The following is a 19,001-nucleotide window of genomic DNA, read 5'->3' on the forward strand; positions in this document are numbered from 1 at the left end:
TCAAGTAGACGGTTATTTTCTCTTTGGGAGTGGACAGGAGACCATATGAAAACATAAAGACAGCTGAAATGCAGGGGATGGGGATACACAAGTTTGTTGTTAATTAATCAGAAAAATGTTGACACTATTTATAGGATTAGTTTAAAATATGAGATGGATCTTGTAAGAAAACAGGAAAAGAAACATAATATTACTTAGCATTAATAGTTTAAAGAAATAATTAATAATTGATTATTATAGGAGTACTTGATGGCATGTGAGAAAGAGGAACCAAGACACAACAAATTACTTTAATTAATACGAAAAGGATATTGATCAATTGATGTGATTGAGATGATTGATGATATTGGTTATTAGTAGGGATGTGCACCGGCGACTTTTGAGGTCTCGTGTTTTGTGTTTTGGATCCGGATTTTCGTTATTTTTGAGGTTCGGATTTGTCTCGCAAAACACTTGACGAAAGGTCTCGGTTCGGATTTAAGGTATTGGATTCGGATTTTTTTTGAAAAAAACATAAAAAGTTTAAAAATCAAGTTTTTGGGCTTATTTTCACTCCTAGGCTATTATTAACCTCAATAACATTCAATAACAAGCATTTCCACTAATTTACAGTGTATTCTGAACACCTCACAATATAGTTATTAGTCCAAAACGTTGCAAAAAGGTATCTTTCTGGACTGCGTAGAGGAGTGGGTCACCACAATATATCTTAAAAACCCTGAACTTTTATGATTCGCACCAATAATTGTACCTGGACTGCGTAGAGGAGTGGGTCACCACAATATCTTAAAAACCCTGAACTTTTATGATTCGCACCAATAATTGTACCTGGACTGCGTAGAGGAGTGGGTCACCACAATATCTTAAAAAAACCCTGAACTTTTATGATTCGCACCAATAATTGTACCTGGACTGCGTAGAGGAGTGGGTCACCACAATATCTTAAAAACCCTGAACTTTTATGATTCGCACCAATAATTGTACCTGGACTGCGTAGAGGAGTGGGTCACCACAATATATTAAAAACCCTGAACTTTTATGAATCGCACCAATAAATGTACCTGGACTGCGTAGAGGAGTGGGTCACCACAATATATATAATAAGAAAACCATCAACTTGTTTGATTCGCACCAATAAATGTACCTGGACTGCGTAGAGGAGTGGGTCACCACAATATATATAATAAGAAAACCATCAACTTGTTTGATTCGCACCAATAAATGTACCTGGACTGCGTAGAGGAGTGGGTCACCACAATATATTAAAAACCCTGAACTTTTATGAATCGCACCAATAAATGTACCTGGACTGCGTAGAGGAGTGGGTCACCACAATATATATAATAAGAAAACCATCAACTTGTTTGATTCGCACCAATAAATGTACCTGGACTGCGTAGAGGAGTGGGTCACCACAATATATATAATAAGAAAACCATCAACTTGTTTGATTCGCACCAATAAATGTACCTGGACTGCGTAGAGGAGTGGGTCACCACAAGATATATTAAAAACCCTGAACTTTTATGATTCGCACCAATAAATGTACCTGGACTGCGTAGAGGAGTGGGTCACCACAATATATTAAAAACCCTGAACTTTTATGAATCGCACCAATAAATGTACCTGGACTGCCTAGAGGAGTGGGCACTGGGCACCACAATAAAATATATAAAAAACCTTCAACAGGTCTGCATTACACTACACATACGGCTGCTCCTCCATCCTCTCCATCATATACATGTTGGAGTTTTAGCGTGTGACAACCTCTTGTTTTTGATAATGTCAGTGCATTTTGAATATTTTTCAATTTGCCCCACACCACTGAATGTACTTTATCTATGATACGCATCTATCTATCTTGACTGCGTAGTGTGGTGGCCCCGGTACACAATTTGGTACCGAGGCCACAATATAATTAAAAAACCCTCCACGTGTCAGAATTCCACCAAACAAGTATCTGGACTGCGTAGTGGGGTGGCCCCGGTACCCAATTTGATACCGGGGCCACAATAAAATAAATACACCCTCCACGTGTCAGAATTCCACCAAACAAGTATCTGGACTGCGTAGTGGGGTGGCCCCGGTACCCAATTTGATACCGGGGCCACAATAAAATAAATACACCCTCCACGTGTCAGAATTCCACCAAACAAGTATCTGGACTGCGTAGTGGGGTGGCCCCGGTACCCAATTTGATACCGGGGCCACAATAAAATAAATACACCCTCCACGTGTCAGAATTCCACCAAACAAGTATCTGGACTGCGTAGTGGGGTGGCCCCGGTACCCAACTTGATACCGGGGCCACAATACCTCCTCCAAACATGCTACAGACAATTCGTCATTGAGATCCCATCAAGTATGTTAAAGACAGACAGGGTCCAAGTGTTATTAGTTGACTTTGTAAAGAAAAAAACTGTCCCTGTTGCACATAGTCGTGCAATGAAGACTTACTTTTTCATTTAAAGGCACGATCTTTCAAGTGTAGTGTTTGTAAGTCTAAGTCATATTATACTTTTGGTAAAATTGTTTTTTTTTGTTCCTCTTTATGTTAATTAATTAGTAATAGAATTAAAGTAGGAAATAGAATTAAATAGAATTAAAGTAGGAAATAGAGTGGTATAGAGTTGTAGTGTGGTATAGATAGAGTGGTCCACACAATATAATAATAAAACCCTCAACTGGTCTGAATTCCACCAAACAAGTATCTTGACTGCGTAGTGTGGTGGCCCCGGTACACAATTTGGTACCGAGGCCACAATATAATTAAAAAACCCTCCACGTGTCGGAATTCCACCAAACAAGTATCTGGACTGCATAGTGGGGTGGCCCCGGTACCCAATTTGATACCGGGGCCACAATACCTCCTCAAAACATGCTCCAGACAATTCGTCATTGACAGACCCCAGACAGACAGGGTCGTAGTGTTATTGTTTGACTTTGTAAACCCAAAAAAATGTCCCTGTTGCACTTGCACATAGTCGTGCAATGAAGACTGACTTTTTCATTTAAAGGCACGATCTTTAAAGTGTCAGAAAGAGAGAGAAGACACAGGAGAGGAGAGTTGTAGCTGGGGACCTGGGGTGGAAGCTCCCAGGCTCCCCCAGCATTGCCTGGAAGTCTGAGCGTGGTGACTGAGCCAGGGCAAGGAATGTGTGCCCTGGATGAGGGGGAGAACTCCATGCCACTATAGTGAACCCAAGAGAGAGGGGGACACTGCACATGGAAGAGGCCCTGGAGTGAGGGCTGCTACAAGAGGCATGGTAGCTGTAGTGTCAGATCCTGAGGCTGAGAGTACACAGAGTGACGTGTCAGAGCACAGGAGACATTATCCCCGCAGAGGAGGGATGAGCTGCAGTTGAGAGGTCTGTTGTTGAAATAGGACATGCACACTTTAACAAACCAATCATTTCAGCGACAGGGCCTACCAAACAACTTTGACTGAAATGATTGGTTTGTTTGGGCCCCCACACCAAAAAAGCTATTCATCTCTCCCTGTACAGACTAAACAGGCTCTACTGAGGCAAGATGTCGTCCTCATCCTCAACCTCTGATTCCTCTCCCCCTACAGTGTGTACTTCCTCCTCATCACACATTATCAATTCGTCCCCGCTGGACTCCACAACCACAGGTCCCTCTGTAGTATCTGGAGGGCAGTGCTGTACTTCATTGAGGAATTGATTATTCATTTTTATAAACATCATTTTTTCAACGTTGTGAGGAAGCAACCTCCTTCGCCGCTCACTGACCAGGTTCCCCGCTGCACTAAAAACTCTTTCCGAGTACACACTGGAGGGGGGACAACTCAGGTAAAATAGAGCCAGTTTGTACAGGGGCTTCCAAACTGCCTTTTTTTCCTGCCAGTAACAATATGGACTGTCTGACATGTCTACTTGGATGGTGTCAGCAAAGTAATCATCCACAATTTTTTCTATTGTCACAGCATCCAATGCAGCGAGAGTAGACATGTCTGCAATGGTTGGCAGGTCCTTCAGTCCGGACCAGATGTTATCAGCATCCCCGCCAGTGCCTCTTTTGGGAAAACTGAGCTTTTTCCTCGCAGCCATAGATGTGGAAGAAAATGAGGGTGGAGCTGTTGGCATGTCACGGTCCTCTTCAGAGGACAATCTCCTGACCAGCAGGTCTTTGCACCGCTGTAGATTTGTGTCCGCCGGAAACAGAGACACAACATACGCTTTAAACCGAGGATCGAGCACGGTGGCCAGAATGTATTCCTCTGACTTTAAAAGAGTGACCACCCTCGGATCCTGGCAAAGCGTACGAAGGGCTACATCCACAAGAGCTACATGCTTGGTGTAATCGCAATGGCTTACCAGCTCCTCCCTCACTTTCTCCAGCTGCTTCTGCAACAGCCTGATCAGGGGAATGACCTGACTCAAGCTGGCAGTGTCGGAACTGACTTCTCGTGTGGCAAGTTCAAATGGCTGCAGAACCTTGCACAACACGGAAATCAGTCTCCACTGCGCTTGACTCAGGCGCATCCCCACTCCTTTGCCTATGTCGTAGGTGGCTGTGTAGGCCTGAATGGCCTTTTGCTGCTCCTCCATCCTCTGCAGCATATAGAGGGTGGAGTTCCAGCGCGTCACAACCTCTTGTTTGAGGTGATGGCAGGGCAGGTTCAAGTTTTTTTGATGTGCCTCTAGTCTGCGGTAGGCACTGGCTGAATGCCGAAAGTGTCCAGCAATTTTGCGGGCCACCGCAAGCATCTCCTGCACACCCCTGTCACTCTTGAGGTAATGCTGCACCACCAAATTAATGGTGTGGGCAAAACATGGGACGTGCTGGAAATTGCCCATATTTAATGCCCGCACAATGTTACTGGCATTGTCTGACACCACAAATCCCCATGAGAGTCTAAGTGGGGTAAGCCACTGGGAGATAATTTCCCTCATTTTCTCTAATATGTTGTCAGCGTTGTGCCTCTTATTAAAGCCTGTAATGCACAATGTTGCCTGCCTTTGCATGAGCAGCCATTTTGTAGATGCTGCTACTGATGCAGCTGTTGCTGTTGCTGCGGAAGGGGATGCATCTACCCAGTGGGCTGTCACAGTCATATAGTCCTTCGTTTGCCCAGAACCACTTGTCCACATGTCCGTGGTTAAGTGGACAGTGGGTACAACCGCATTTTTAAGAGCACTGAGGACACTTGATCGTACTTCTCTGTACATTTTTGGTATCGCCTGCCTAGTGAAGTGGAATCTCGAGGGGATTTGGTACCGGGGACACAATACCTCCATCAACCCTCTAAATCCCACTCCACTGATGGCGGACACCGGGCGCACGTCTAACACCAACATTGCAGTTACAGCCGCAGTTATACGCTTTGCAATAGGGTGACTACTATCGTATTTGGTGGTCATGGCAAACGACTGTTGGACGGTCAATTGTTTGGTGAAAGACTTAGCGGTCTTACGACTTCCCCTCTGGGAAGATGACCGACTAACAGCAGCAACAGCAGCAGTGGCAGTAGTAGGCGTACCGCTGCAGGATTCCTCGGATGAATCCCGTATTGAGGAGGACTCAGTCTGGCTGGTGACTTGGGCTGCAGGACTGAATCTGATGGAGATTGTGGAGGAAGTTGACGAGGAGGGTGTTGCTGGTGTGTATCCAACTGGACCACGGGATTTAGGTGTCCCTGTACCGATGAGGGTCCTAGCCCCAGTTCCTGAACTAACCACTGAACTATGAAGGTTATTCAGGTGACGTATAAGGGAGGATGTTCCTAGGTGGGCAAGATCCTTACCCCTGCTTATTTGAGCTTTACATAAGCTACATATTGCCATACATTGGTTGTCTGGATTTGGATAAAAATAACTCCAGACCGAAGAGGTGCATTTTTTGGTCTTCTGACCAGGCATGACGATGGGCTTTTTCATCCCATGGACATCAGCTGTTTCCCCCCCTGGTGCCTCATTTACAATAACCACATCACCATCCTCATCATCAAGTTCCTCCACAGCGCCAGCTACATCATCAATAGCCTCCTCCCGAGCCACCTCTTCCCGTACAGTGATGGGAAGGTCAGGCTTGACAACCACCAACACCCTTGGACTCGCCTTGGGGATTTGTGATAATTTCTCTTTAGAAGGCAGAGTTGTTTGCTGTTTTGTTGCTGACAGCATAACTCTCTTCAATTTTTTGTAGGGGGGGGGAGGAGGAGGAGGGCTAAGATCCGTGGGTGAAGCTGAACCACTAGTCATGAACACGGGCCAGGGCCTAAGCCGTTCCTTGCCACTCCGTGTCGTAAATGGCATATTGGCAACTTTACGTTTCTCCTCAGATGATTTTAAGTTTCTCTTTTTGCTACTTTTTCTTAACTTGGGCTTTTTGGATTTTACATGCCCGGTACTACGAGATTGGGCATCGGGCTTGGAAGACGAGGTTGATGGCATTTCATCGTCTATGTCATGACTAGTGGCAGCAGCTTCAGCATTAGGAGGAAGTGGGTCTTGATCTTTCCCTACTTTATCCTCCAAATTTTTGGTCTCCATTATATGTAGCACAAGATACTGCAGAATGTGTGAACTTGGTAATATTGCAGTACCAATGGACTTATACTGCTGGATTGGTTTTGCAAATTTGGTTATAATTATTATATATTTTTTTTTTTTTTTTTTTTTTATTTTTTTTTACTTTTTTTTATTTTTAAAAAACTTGGGAATAGTGGGGAAATAACTATGCCCTTAGAAGCACAGAGCACAGGACACAGCACCACTGGACTGAACAGGACACGGCACAGGACCCAGCAGCACTACGGAACTCAGCAGGACAGAGCACAGGACACAGCACCACTGGACTGATACTGCAGAATGTGTGAACTTGGTAATATTGCAGTACCAATGGACTTATAATGCTGGATTGGTTTTGCAAATTTGGTTATAATTATTATATATTTTTTTTTTTTTAAATTTTTTATTATTTTTTACTTTTTTTTTATTTTTTAAAAACTTGGGAATAATGGGGTAATAACTATGCCCTTAGAAGCACAGAGCACAGGACACAGCACCACTGGACTGAACAGGACACGGCACAGGACCCAGCAGCACTACGGAACTCAGCAGGACAGAGCACAGGACACAGCACCACTGGACTGATACTGCAGAATGTGTAAACTTTGTAATATTGCAGTACCACTGGACTTTTACTGCTGAATGTGTGAACTTGGTAATATTGCAGTACCAATGGGCTTATACTGCAGGATTGGTTGTGAAAATTTTGTGGTAATTAAAAAATATTAAAGTAGTTTTTGGTATTTTTTAAAAAAACTTTTTTTTATTTTTTTAAACACAGGGGAATATTGGGGAAATAACTATGCCCTTAGAAGCACAGAGCACAGGACACAGCACCACTGGACTGAACAGGACACAGCACAGGACCCAGCAGCACCACTGACCTCAGAAGGACAGAGCACAGCACACAGCACCACTGGACTGATACTGCAGAACACAGCACAGCACAGCACAGCACAGCACTAAACAGCACTAAACAGCACAGCACAGCACAGAACTAAACAGCACAGAACTAAACAGCACAGAACTAAACAGCACAGAGGACCACCTAACACACCCTCCCTCTACCCTGATCAATGCCCGAGTGAAGATGGCGGCGACTAGCGGGGAATTTATAGGATCCGAGTATCGCGAGATCCGACAACGGGATTATGAGTCAGAGCCTCAGTTTCACTTTTGAATTTGGCGCCAATACCCGGATCTGTCTCGGATCCGACTCGGATCCGCAACGTTCGGGTGGGCTCGGATTTCAGAAATCCGAGCGCGCTCATCCCTAGTTATTAGCTAGTACTTCATAATACATGGAAGTATAGAGGGAAAAAACAGGGATGAAAAATGCATCAAATTAGAAATAAAACATTCTCAAAACATTATTGTCAGTGGCAAATCCAGATACGCAACACAAGCCAACGGTTTCAGAGTGACATATAGGGGGGAATTCAACCGGCCGCGATGTTCTGAGGAACGTCGCAGCATTTTTTTCAAAAATTCCACTCATTTTTGCTCACACCTCTATGGGGCGTGGGTAAAAATGAGGGATATTTTTGTGAATACAAAATCCACACGCGGTATCTAGCACCCGTTCCGAAGACACCTTGATTTTTTTTGAATTGACACCAGATTTTTGAATCTCCCCTCTAGTATTCTATAAGAAAAATTATTTTGCATAAGTATGATTTTGGGAGTGGACAAACAACGAGTATAGAATATGATAATATGTATTAGAATATAATAATAATATTAACAATAATAATAGCGGCAAATTCTGCTACCATCTACAATTGTTTGCAATTTCATGATCATTTAGGGAGTAGACAACTATATCACATGGGAATCACCCTGCCTCAACCCCCACCCCCCCCCCCCCCCCCCCCCAAAAAATGGAATATATATATATATATATATATATATATATATATATATATATATATATATATATATATATATATGTGTGTATATATAGTGTTTTGGTGATATTAATAAAAATAATTATCACTCTGGTATGGCAATCTGAAATACAACTGTTATTATTTCAATCAGGCAATACAAATAATTAAATATAAGTAAAATATAAAATAATCAATAATAACTTGCATGCAGCAAAGTCTGTCCTAAACCCTAAGGCTAATTCCAGCATGTCTCTTTACACATGGGTTTCCTACTAAATATCTCGTTTCCTCTTCCTAAATTAAGATTTGTGTGTGTGGGTGCCTACTCCCCTAATGCTACTGTTTATGTCTGTCATAGTTGCCTACTCTCCCAGAATGTCCGGGAGACTCCGGAATTTTTGTGAGTTCTCCCGGACTCCCGGGAGAGCAGGCAAAAATCCTAGATCCAGCTATCTCCATGTTGAAGATGGGTGGGGATGGAGCTAAACGTGCCATTGTGGCCCCGCCCCCTGCTGCGATTGGTTGAAATTGCATAGGATTGACAGTGCGGAGCCTAACGGTGCACCATGCGTGGCCACACCCCTTCGACGGACCCCCCTCCCGGACAGCTACCTTCAAAAGTAGGCAAGTATGGTGAATATACGTTTCCTGATTTCTTAAACTACCATCTTACTGTCTGCCTGGGGCTGCTCTTCCCATCTGTTTCATTTGCAACCAATGTCATCTCGTAGTACTAGAAAACGTGGGGTTTTCTCCCATCTTTTTCTAGTAAGCTTCTATCCCAGTGCCCATCTGGGCCGCTAGTCCTGTCCTGTTTCATTTGAGTTCAATACCATCTCCTAGTAGCAATCATACATTCCTTGAGGCTAGATATTTTGGTCTATTAAATAGGCAAAAGGAAAAAAAAAACACCAGGGGGTAAATGTATCAAAGTGTGAGTTTGCCAGCGTGCTTAAATCGCGGAAAATCGTGGGTGTTTACCCGCGAGTTTTGAAAAAAAAACCTGAAATGTATCACTGCAATTTTGACACTGATGTTCAAAATCGCTGGTCATCTCTGGCGATTTTGTGCGATGTAAACACTCCCGAGTTTAGCTAACTCTCCTGTGTTTGCCAAACTCTACTGTGTTGTAACAGTGAGTTGTAAACACATCACTGTTACACTGCCCCTGTCATACAGCTGCCGGAGCTCCGGCAGCTGTAAAAACTGTAAAGAATAGATCAAAGTGAAAAAAAAAAGCGTGAGGTCCCCCCTCTATTCCAGCTTAACCCTAGTGCTGCCTGACTACTGCTGGTCCCGTGAAAATCAGGGAAAAAATTTGCGTGCGGTCCCCCCGATTTTCACTTTACCAGCACTAGGCAAACCAGCCAGGGTTGGCGGCACTATAGCAGTGGGACACACCGCAGGGGTCCCCCTGCCATAATGACTAACCGACCCTAGACTGTTCAGCGCTGGGCTGGATTACAAATTACATTACAAATACTGCCATTACATTACAAATACTGCCATTCGGTTTACCGTTAACAACGCCATTCCCATTTTGTAACTGTTTTTTGTAAGAGTCGGCCTCAGTGATGGGAGTGGGGCTATATACGGTGGTATGCCATACAGTCACTTCTTCTACTGCCTTCATAGTAAAACTATCACATTCCATTCACTTACATATTTCATACGGCAACTTCTAAATTTTCACTTCAACCACTAGTCAGTCTAAAAAGCTGTGTAAGCTTTCTTGAAAAGATTGTTCTCAGAAAGGTGAAAAAAACAACAACAACAACAACAACAACAACAACAGTTGCATTTTTTTTTAGTTATCATTACTTTTGTGAATTTGGATATTGGACTTTTTTTTGTTTGTTCAACACTTGCCAATATTGTTTAGCGAGGAGATCTCGGAGGAGAGCTCAGGGGCAGGTGTGACAACGCAATTGTGCCCCATCCCCCACCACAAATAGCCACATTATGCAGCAGGGGGGCGGGACCTAGATAACGAGATTCGCAATGATTTTAGTCATCAATACCCCATCATCTGGAGAGTGGCCTGTTCTCCTGGGAGTCTTGTAGAGTTCTCAGAAATTCAGGAGCCTCCCACACTTGTTACAAATGTGGGAGCCAATCTAAGGGTACATATTCGCTGGCGTGTGAAACAATGCTGTCTAGTGTCAGATCCATTTATATGCAATAAAAATGCATGTACATAACATAATCCAGATGCAATTGAGTATAAACCTTTAAGCAGCTATCACGCTTCTGGATGCTGCAGAAAATCATATAATTATTCATGTTGAAGAAAAGATTAGCATTATTATAACATGGTCTACAGATGACCTCTCTTTTAAAGTTTCCAGGAACTATCAATATTTTAGGCATGATTCGTGTATTCATTTCCAAAGAGTCCGTACCTAGCGCAGAATTTCTGTCTTACTGCAGGTGTGTCAGACAGCATCAGTGTCATTTTTAATGACAGCACAGACCCAGCACCTGTGTCCCCTATCCAAATGACTAAGTCTATGATTGACAACTGTGAAATACCAAGCGTATCCTTTAGGTAAAGGGATAACTATCAAAATTCTCCTGCTCACCCTTCCAGCTTTATGAAATCTGTTAAATAATGAATAACATACAGGTTTCCATATTCACGTGGCCAAGAAAGTGCAGTGTACGCGGAAGTCGGCATGGGATACAGAGTTACAGCTTAGTACGCGATCAAAGTCCTTATGACACTTTGGGGCACATTTATCAATATCCGCAAAAAATGAGAACTAGCGTTCAATCCTTATGACATTGATAAGGACTGAACTATTTCTCAAATTTATTACAAAACCAACACAGGAACAGCAGTTCCGATAAACTGCTGTTTCTGTGATAAAATGAAAAAATACTTACCACGTCCTCTTCGTAATGCGCTCGTCTATGGAATTCCTCATGTCTTTTTCGTTCCTCTTCACCGAACGTGTGCGCATTTGCAGAACAAAAATCTGGAGCCTGCGCACAGAAACCCTCCAGTAGAAATTATGTCATGTGACAGTGAGGGATCACATGATCCCTCCGCACATGCGCTGTCCAGCTCTGCTCCGAAAAATCATCATCAGCTATTTATATAGCGCTACTAATTCTGCACAGCACTGTACAGAGAATTCGATCAAATCAGTCCCTGCCCCATTGGAGCTTACAGTCTAAATTCCCTAACACACACACACAGAGACAAAGAGAGGGAGAGACTAGGGTAAATTTGATAGCAGCCAAATAACCTACCAGTGTGATTTTGGAGTGTGAGAGGAAACCGGAGCAACCGGAGGAAACCCACGCAAACACGGGGAGAACATACAAACTCCACATAGATAAGGCCATGGTCAGGAATCAAACTCATGACCCCAGTGCTGTGAGGCAGAAGTGCTAACCACTGAGCCACTGTGTTGCCCACAAAAATGAAGTGAAGACTTTATTTACAAGATGATGTACGTACATTAACATGACAAGTTTCCGAAAAAATCTCTTTTTCGGCACTTGTTAGATTGCATTAGGGAGCAGTCACCGTACTATTTCATGGTGACTGCTCCAAAAACGAAACAGAACGCAAAGCAGAAGATAACCACGATATCTGCTAGTATGCAACATTCATAAATTTGCGCAGGAATGACGGTAAGTATACTTTTCTTCTATAACACTACTTAATAAACAGGTCCCTTTAAAACGGGGAAAGAAAAATTACATCCAATCCAATTCATGACGAAATTGCCATACTCCAATTGTGTCATTTCTGCCTTTCTAGAGTGCAAGTTTTTGACACCTTTCCATGATCGCATCTTAAATAGACTATAATGGGAGACTAACAATCAGAAAAGATGTGAACTGCTTTCAAACGGCTGTCAGAAAACTTGATGGCAAACGGAAGTACAAATAGCTACAGACTCATTTAGTAGCCAAAGTGTTAAATGCAATGACATTTGCGATACATCAAAAAAAAAAAATTATTGCACCAAGGAAGCTGAAGCATGACAAGAGGCAAATGTACAGCAGAGAAAACACTGAACTTGCAGAGAATAGTTCCATACGGACTGACAGCCTATATTGGAAATGTAAGAATGAGAAGGCATTCAGCCGTACAGTAATCTCTTACTTTTTTTTTAACGAGTTACTGCTACCATAGCGCATTACTCAAAAGCCTAATTTTCATTTACTGCATTAACTGGCTCCACATTATGCATCTGATGAATGGCCAATCATTTTAATATATTAAGTGTTACTGCCATGCAAAAGTAACCTACGCCTGTTTATAGGGAATTTAGAAAGGAAATATATTAGAATGGCATCACTTCTCTGTAAGCTCCAGAACATGAAATATTTAAAGGAAAACTGTAGTCAAATGCATCTTTTTACTGTCGCCCCTCCCGCACAACAAGTAAAACTGCAGGGACTCAGAGGTTTTCACCCCTGCTGTCTGCGTCCGCATCGGATGCCTCTCCAGGGATAACACATTGGACAAGTTGGTATGTACACGACGAACAGCAGGAATCTGCTGCTGCCGATGGTTGGACAACCTGTCCAATTAGCTGCAGTGACAATCTTGCACTGTGTTAAAATAATAAGGTACATTTTGCTGGAGTGCTCCTTTAAAATATTATATATATATATATATATATATATATATATATATATATATATATTAGTGAGAGAGAGATAGAGGGAGAGAGAGAGAGAGAGATGCACACTACGAGCCTCATATATATATATATATATATATATATATATATATATATATATATATATATATATATATATATATTGGTAGTTTTAGAATGTGTGCTCCTAATGTCCTCTGCATACATGGCCAACAGATTTGGAAAGGCTACGCAGACCCAGGGCTAGTGTGGCAGGATTGCAGAGAGGGCAGACTACCCCTTGTTTCCTCATCTTATCACGTTATTCCTTATGTATGTGCCTACAATGGTCGCTTAAATTAGCAAAGAATCACTTTATTTTACATGACCAATGGCATGTGATGGAGTTGGGTCATGGAACGGTTGGGGAGGGGGTTAGGCACCACAAAGGGGCCCAGGAGAGTAGACAATTAAAACCTGGGCCTGATTGCCATTATGGGACAAACCCCAGCAAAGACAAGGAATGGAGACAGACCAATAGATAAAAATATAAATGTGGCTAGCATGAACACATAGGGCCTCATTTAGAGTCGGACGCAACGTTCGTCTAAGATGTGCATGCAACATCAGGAGTGGGAGTGTGGCGCAGCTTGGTAGGGTATTACCAGTTGCGTCCCACTTGTAATACCCTACCAAGCTGCGACCAGTTCCCGCAGCTAGCTAACTACTTGCGCCACCTAATTCCTGCCGCACTTTTTCAGTCTTTTTTGATGTGTGTTCCGCCTGCGTCTTGATTTGTCTAGGGTTGCTTTTGCGGGTAAATGCTCATAGTATCTAAATTGGTCACGCCCACATAACTGCGTGTACCCTTTCCCTCGTACTGAGATGCAAGCTGTCGCAACAGTACACTGCGTCTGAAAAGCAGACGGAACTGATGCTTACTGCGCATGCGCGTCAGTGGCAATGTGCACAATGCGCCTGAAATGGACTTTGCGTCCGACTCTAAATGAGCCCATAGTGTGCATCCCTATGCTTCTAGCAAAAAAAAAAATGGTCAATTCATGGAGACACACTGTAAATAGTTGTAGTAAGACCCCTTTTGTAGGTTTCAAAACACCTCTCTTAAAAGTGACATATGCTTTTAGAAAATGCCAGTACAGACCTACCTCTGACGTGGCTGTTCCTAAATCACTAAACAACATTTAAATATCATTACTGCAAACTTCTAGCCGAAAGGCGTGTACAACTTTATTTGATGCCTACATTACTGTTTCTTCCAGACATCATCGTGATTCTAGTTAAAAGATTAGTGCTGGGCTAAGAGACAGCCTTCCCTTCTCACAGGAGATTGTGTTGTGACATCAAAGAGCATCATTAAACCTATCAACAGGATGTGTTCCAAGACTACAGCAACTACACACTGCAAAGTTATGAGAAACTGGAGTGTTTAACACTGAAACAAAACGTAATAAAATAATATTTAGAAACATTCTGATAAAGTAATACTACAATGTCTAGAAGAAAAAAAACAAGCGTACAAATACAATTTAATAAATATTTAAGTATATTTGGATTATAGTCTCTTTCAGTGGCTATGGCTGAAAACCAACTAACCACATGTGGTTCTACAAGATATTTCTGTAGTCTGTTCAAATTAGTCATTTGTTCCGGAAATGCCTACTTAGTCGTTTCCCCTTTTCATCTGCCTCATCCTTAATGACAGCTCCTCCCTAATGCCACCGACACTGTATGCAAATGAAGAAGATTCCGCAAACCAACCCAGTAGAGTGGGCATAAAGATGGCCGTTGCCATTGTAACTTTAGGAAAAGTAAAGAAGCCAATAATTATCCTTCATTTTTAAGATCCATTAATTATCATGATATTTTAAAGGCATCATTATTGGTTTACGTGGATGGCAGGAGCACTTTATGGAGTGCAATATTAACGTATCAGAAAAAATAATAATGTTGCCAGTTATAGTTTTACATTTTTCAGAAGTTGTCATTTCCAGAAACAGGAATAATGACATAACTTGAGGCAGCACAAACAGTACATTTATTCATATGTACCTCAATGTCTCAATGTTGAAACAAATACATCGCACCAGTATAAGCCAAGGTGGCTATTACTCTGTCTCATCACAGAATCGTGTATAGATCTTGCAGCTATTACACCAAACAAGTTCAAAAGAAGCAATAGCAGTTCACTCAGTATGATATAAACAGTAAATGTTAACAAGTATTTATTTTTGAATAATTCCTGAATAATATGGAAGTGTTACTTCTACAATATAATTTACCAAGATTGCTACCAGTAGCGGATCCAGGGGGGAGGGCGATCGATCTGTGTCGGCAGAGAGTCCTGCCCAACCGCTGTGATTGTGTTTTAAACGCAATCAGAGTGGCCGGGCAGCGCAGTCTGCCAACGCAGACCTGCTCATTCGTTGCGGCCGCAGGAAGCTCTTATCTGACAAATGTAAAAGAAACTAAATCGCCCCCCCCCCACCCCCCCAAATAAAATCTAGAGCCGCCCCAAGAACTGCTCAGATTGCCACATCAGTGTCCCGGCATCTGAAAACCCTGAAGCCACAACAAGTTTTGCAAACGGATATGGGCAAAAAACTGAATCACCGGCCCACCGGAATGAGTCAGCTCCCTGCTTGGTGTCTTCAGTGAAGCTTGGAGTGTATATATAGAGAAAGAGGGAGAGAGCGGGAGAGAAAGAGCAAGAGCGGTAGATATATTTTAACTATATATTTTCGTTGTCCATTCTGTAATCGCACCTTAACCATATATTCTGTCTGCCGGAGTGGATTTCTGAATACCTTAGCCATCCATTTCGGCTGCTGGAATGGGGTTCAGCGTACCCTAGCATCCATTACGGCAGCAGGAATGGATGCTTAAAATGGTTAAGGTACTCTCAGCCCAATTCTGGCAGCCGGAATGGATGGCTAAGGTACTCAGAGCCCCATTTCGGCAGCTGAAATCAATGCTTAATGTATTCAGAGCCCCATTCCGGCTGCCGGAATGTATGGTTAAGATACTCCGAGCCCCATTCTGGCAGCCTGGAATGGATGGCTAAGGTGATCATATATCCATTTGGGCAGCCGGAATGGATGGCTATGATACTTGCCTGCCCATTCCTTCGCACAAAATGTATGGTTCAATAGCTCAGACACCCATTCCCGGCACCCAAAATGGATGGTCCAGGTCCTCTGAGCCCCACTCTGGTACCTCGAATGTATGGGTAAGGTACTCAGAGCCTCGTTCCGGCACCCGGAATGGATGATCAAGGTCCTCTGAGCCCCATTCTGGTACCTGTAATGGATGGCTAAGGTACTCAGTCTTGTTCCAGCAGTTGGAATGGATGGTCACAGTCCTTTGAGCCCTGTTCCAGCAGTCGGGATGGATGGCTAAGGTGCTGAGAGCCCCATTCTGGCACCTGGAATGAATGGCTAAGGTGCTCAGAGCTCAGAGCCCTGTTCCAGCACTCAGAATTGATGGTCAAGATGCTCTGAACCTCATTCTGGCACTTGGAATAATTGTCTAAGATACTGAGAGCCCAATTCTGACAGCTGGAATACAGCTATGAATATATATATATATATATATATATATATATATATATATATATATATATATATATACTACACACAGTGCAGGGAACATATCTGTGTAGCAGAACAGAATGCACTATACAAAGAGAGAAAACACAGCAAACTTCACTCAAGACACCAAGCAACAGAGGGCGCTGTAGGTAGCTAACTCATTCCGGCATTCCGGCAGTTTGGGCTTTTACCTGATCCCTACAAGACACAAAGAACCATGTGGCTGGTTTACTATAATCATTGCGGTAGACTGCCCTCTAAAGTAACTGAGTTGCACAGAGGCTACTGTACTTTACTGTATTTATATTGAAATGAAAGAAACGAATAAGCTGATAATCACATTATTATACTAAGGGATACAGAACACATTACTTCAAAGCAATCTTAGGGAGACACAAGGTGCAGTAACTGTGTAGTCTGTAAAAAAAAAAAAAAATCATCCGAATAGCTCAAGTTTCCTTGTTTGTGCTACTTAAACTAAACATCCTCTCAGAACAAAGCGAGCTGGAGAAGCAAGACTGACTGGAGGCAGTGACATAGAGCACGTTAAGCTGTTGATCAATTCCCTGAATATGAGGGATCCCCTGCGAGAATTGCAACAACAGATACTTAAATGGCTTTTAGCCATTTTAATTAAAAAGGAGTGTCACCTTTGCCAGATGTTACACTGTACCATCATATGCCCAGCAATTACTCAATAACAAGTGAGCAGCTGTTACTTTGGGTCTTGTAGCGTGCTCCAGTGCTTATTTTAACCCATAGGCGCACCAGAGGGATGCGTAAAACATTGCGCACGGCTCTCATAAGGTTAAAACACCCACCCATCAAACAGGGGGATGCTTTCAATATTGCAATATTATTCAGGAGAGTTCTATCCCACTGGCTAGTGCTGATACAGGGATCGAGCGTGCATTGCCTTACCTCTACATTGAAATACTGCTTCTCTGCACACACAGAACATACAATCCAAAGGAAGGTTTGCCAAAAAAGCACCAATGAATTCAAGAAATCTAGCGGTCTCCTAGTGCCTGATGTGATCAAGACCATCGTGAGCTGTGCTTTATTGTACAGGAGTCTATTCTGTTCCTTCAGAAAGTCCCCAGTGTTCGTGATGTGCAGCCTGGCAGAATTATCCAAGCATAAGGGATGCCTTGCTGCGATGGGTACACAATCTTACGCTCCAGAAGCACACACAGGAATTGGATCTTATGCATAACCAGTGTCCAAAGCGTCCCAAATGCACAAGTTTAAACAGCCCCTAGGATCCTGTTCCCTTCTCCCTGTGTGGAGAGGCCTGTGTGCCCAGCCTGCCTCTCCTCTTTTCCCTCTGTGTTCAGTCTCTCCTCCTGGAATGTCCATCCTTCATCAGCATAACTCCTCCTTCCAAGCAGCCTCATCCTTCTTAAAGGAGACGGACAATAAACATCCAGAAAGGAAGGAAATCAGTTGTCCTCCCCTGTTGTAACTGCATTAATCTCCTCTCTCCTTTCTCTGGCTAATGCCAAATCCTCCTTAACTACTGGAAGCACTTAATTTATCAATCATATGCAGTTCAGTTATTTTACTACCACTTGTAGGATTTAAAGGGGCACATTTATCAACAGCCGCATAAAATGAAAAATAGTTTATAAGGATTGAACGATTTCTCATATTAATTAAAACACACAGGAACAGCAGTTCCCAAAATCTGCTGTTCCTGTGAATGAAGTGGAAAACATACTTACCACTGCCTCTTCACTTCCGAAGACGTTTGCGATCCACGGGGGTCCTCCTCTCACTCCAGTGCGCATGCGCACAAACATCCCCGCAATTTACTGTTGCAGAGAGATCGGTGTGAGGTCATGTGATCCCTCCACACAGGCGCTGTGAAGCTCTGCTCTTCGGGGGAGAGCTTCACGCTGGTAATGTACGTCAGCCTGAGCCGCAGTACATTACCATAAGTGTAAAAGTATATTCAATTTTTTTTAAATTGCGGTACATAGCAGTCCCTATAGACATCTATGGAGACTGCTATGTATTACTAAAAAAAATAAGCAGCAGATATCTATGATATCTGCTGCAAGGCAGTGTTGATAAATTAGAAAAACACTTAAAAATGCGTCCATTCATTTCTGGGAATTTACAAGTAAAGTACCTTTAATAAATAGCCCCCAAAGACTTAAAAGGCAACCGGAGTTATAGGTTTTATTTAGGGATGAGCGCGCTCGGATTTCTGAAATCCGAGCCCACCCGAACGTTGCGGATCCGAGTCGGATCCGAGACAGATCCGGGTATTGGCGCCAAATTCAAAAGTGAAACTGAGGCTCTGACTCATAATCCCGTTGTCGGATCTCGCGATACTCGGATCCTATAAATTCCCCGCTAGTCGCC

General features: G+C 42.9%; 1 protein-coding gene across 1 annotated transcript in view; it reads right to left on the reverse strand.

Moving 5' to 3' along the window:
• The window catches only part of MMP16 (matrix metallopeptidase 16), a 205,363-nt gene extending 187,384 nt beyond the window's left edge, over window positions 1-17,979 (reverse strand). Inside the window, exon 1 of the mRNA XM_075213754.1 lies at window positions 17,553-17,979. Coding sequence (XP_075069855.1) covers window positions 17,553-17,678 — 126 coding nt within the window. The 5' untranslated portion in view covers window positions 17,679-17,979. The remainder of the gene's footprint in view (window positions 1-17,552) is intronic.
• Window positions 17,980-19,001: the final 1,022 nt, after the last annotated feature.

Source organism: Mixophyes fleayi, chromosome 5 (genome assembly GCF_038048845.1).
Source record: "Mixophyes fleayi isolate aMixFle1 chromosome 5, aMixFle1.hap1, whole genome shotgun sequence".
NCBI lineage: Eukaryota > Metazoa > Chordata > Amphibia > Anura > Limnodynastidae > Mixophyes > Mixophyes fleayi.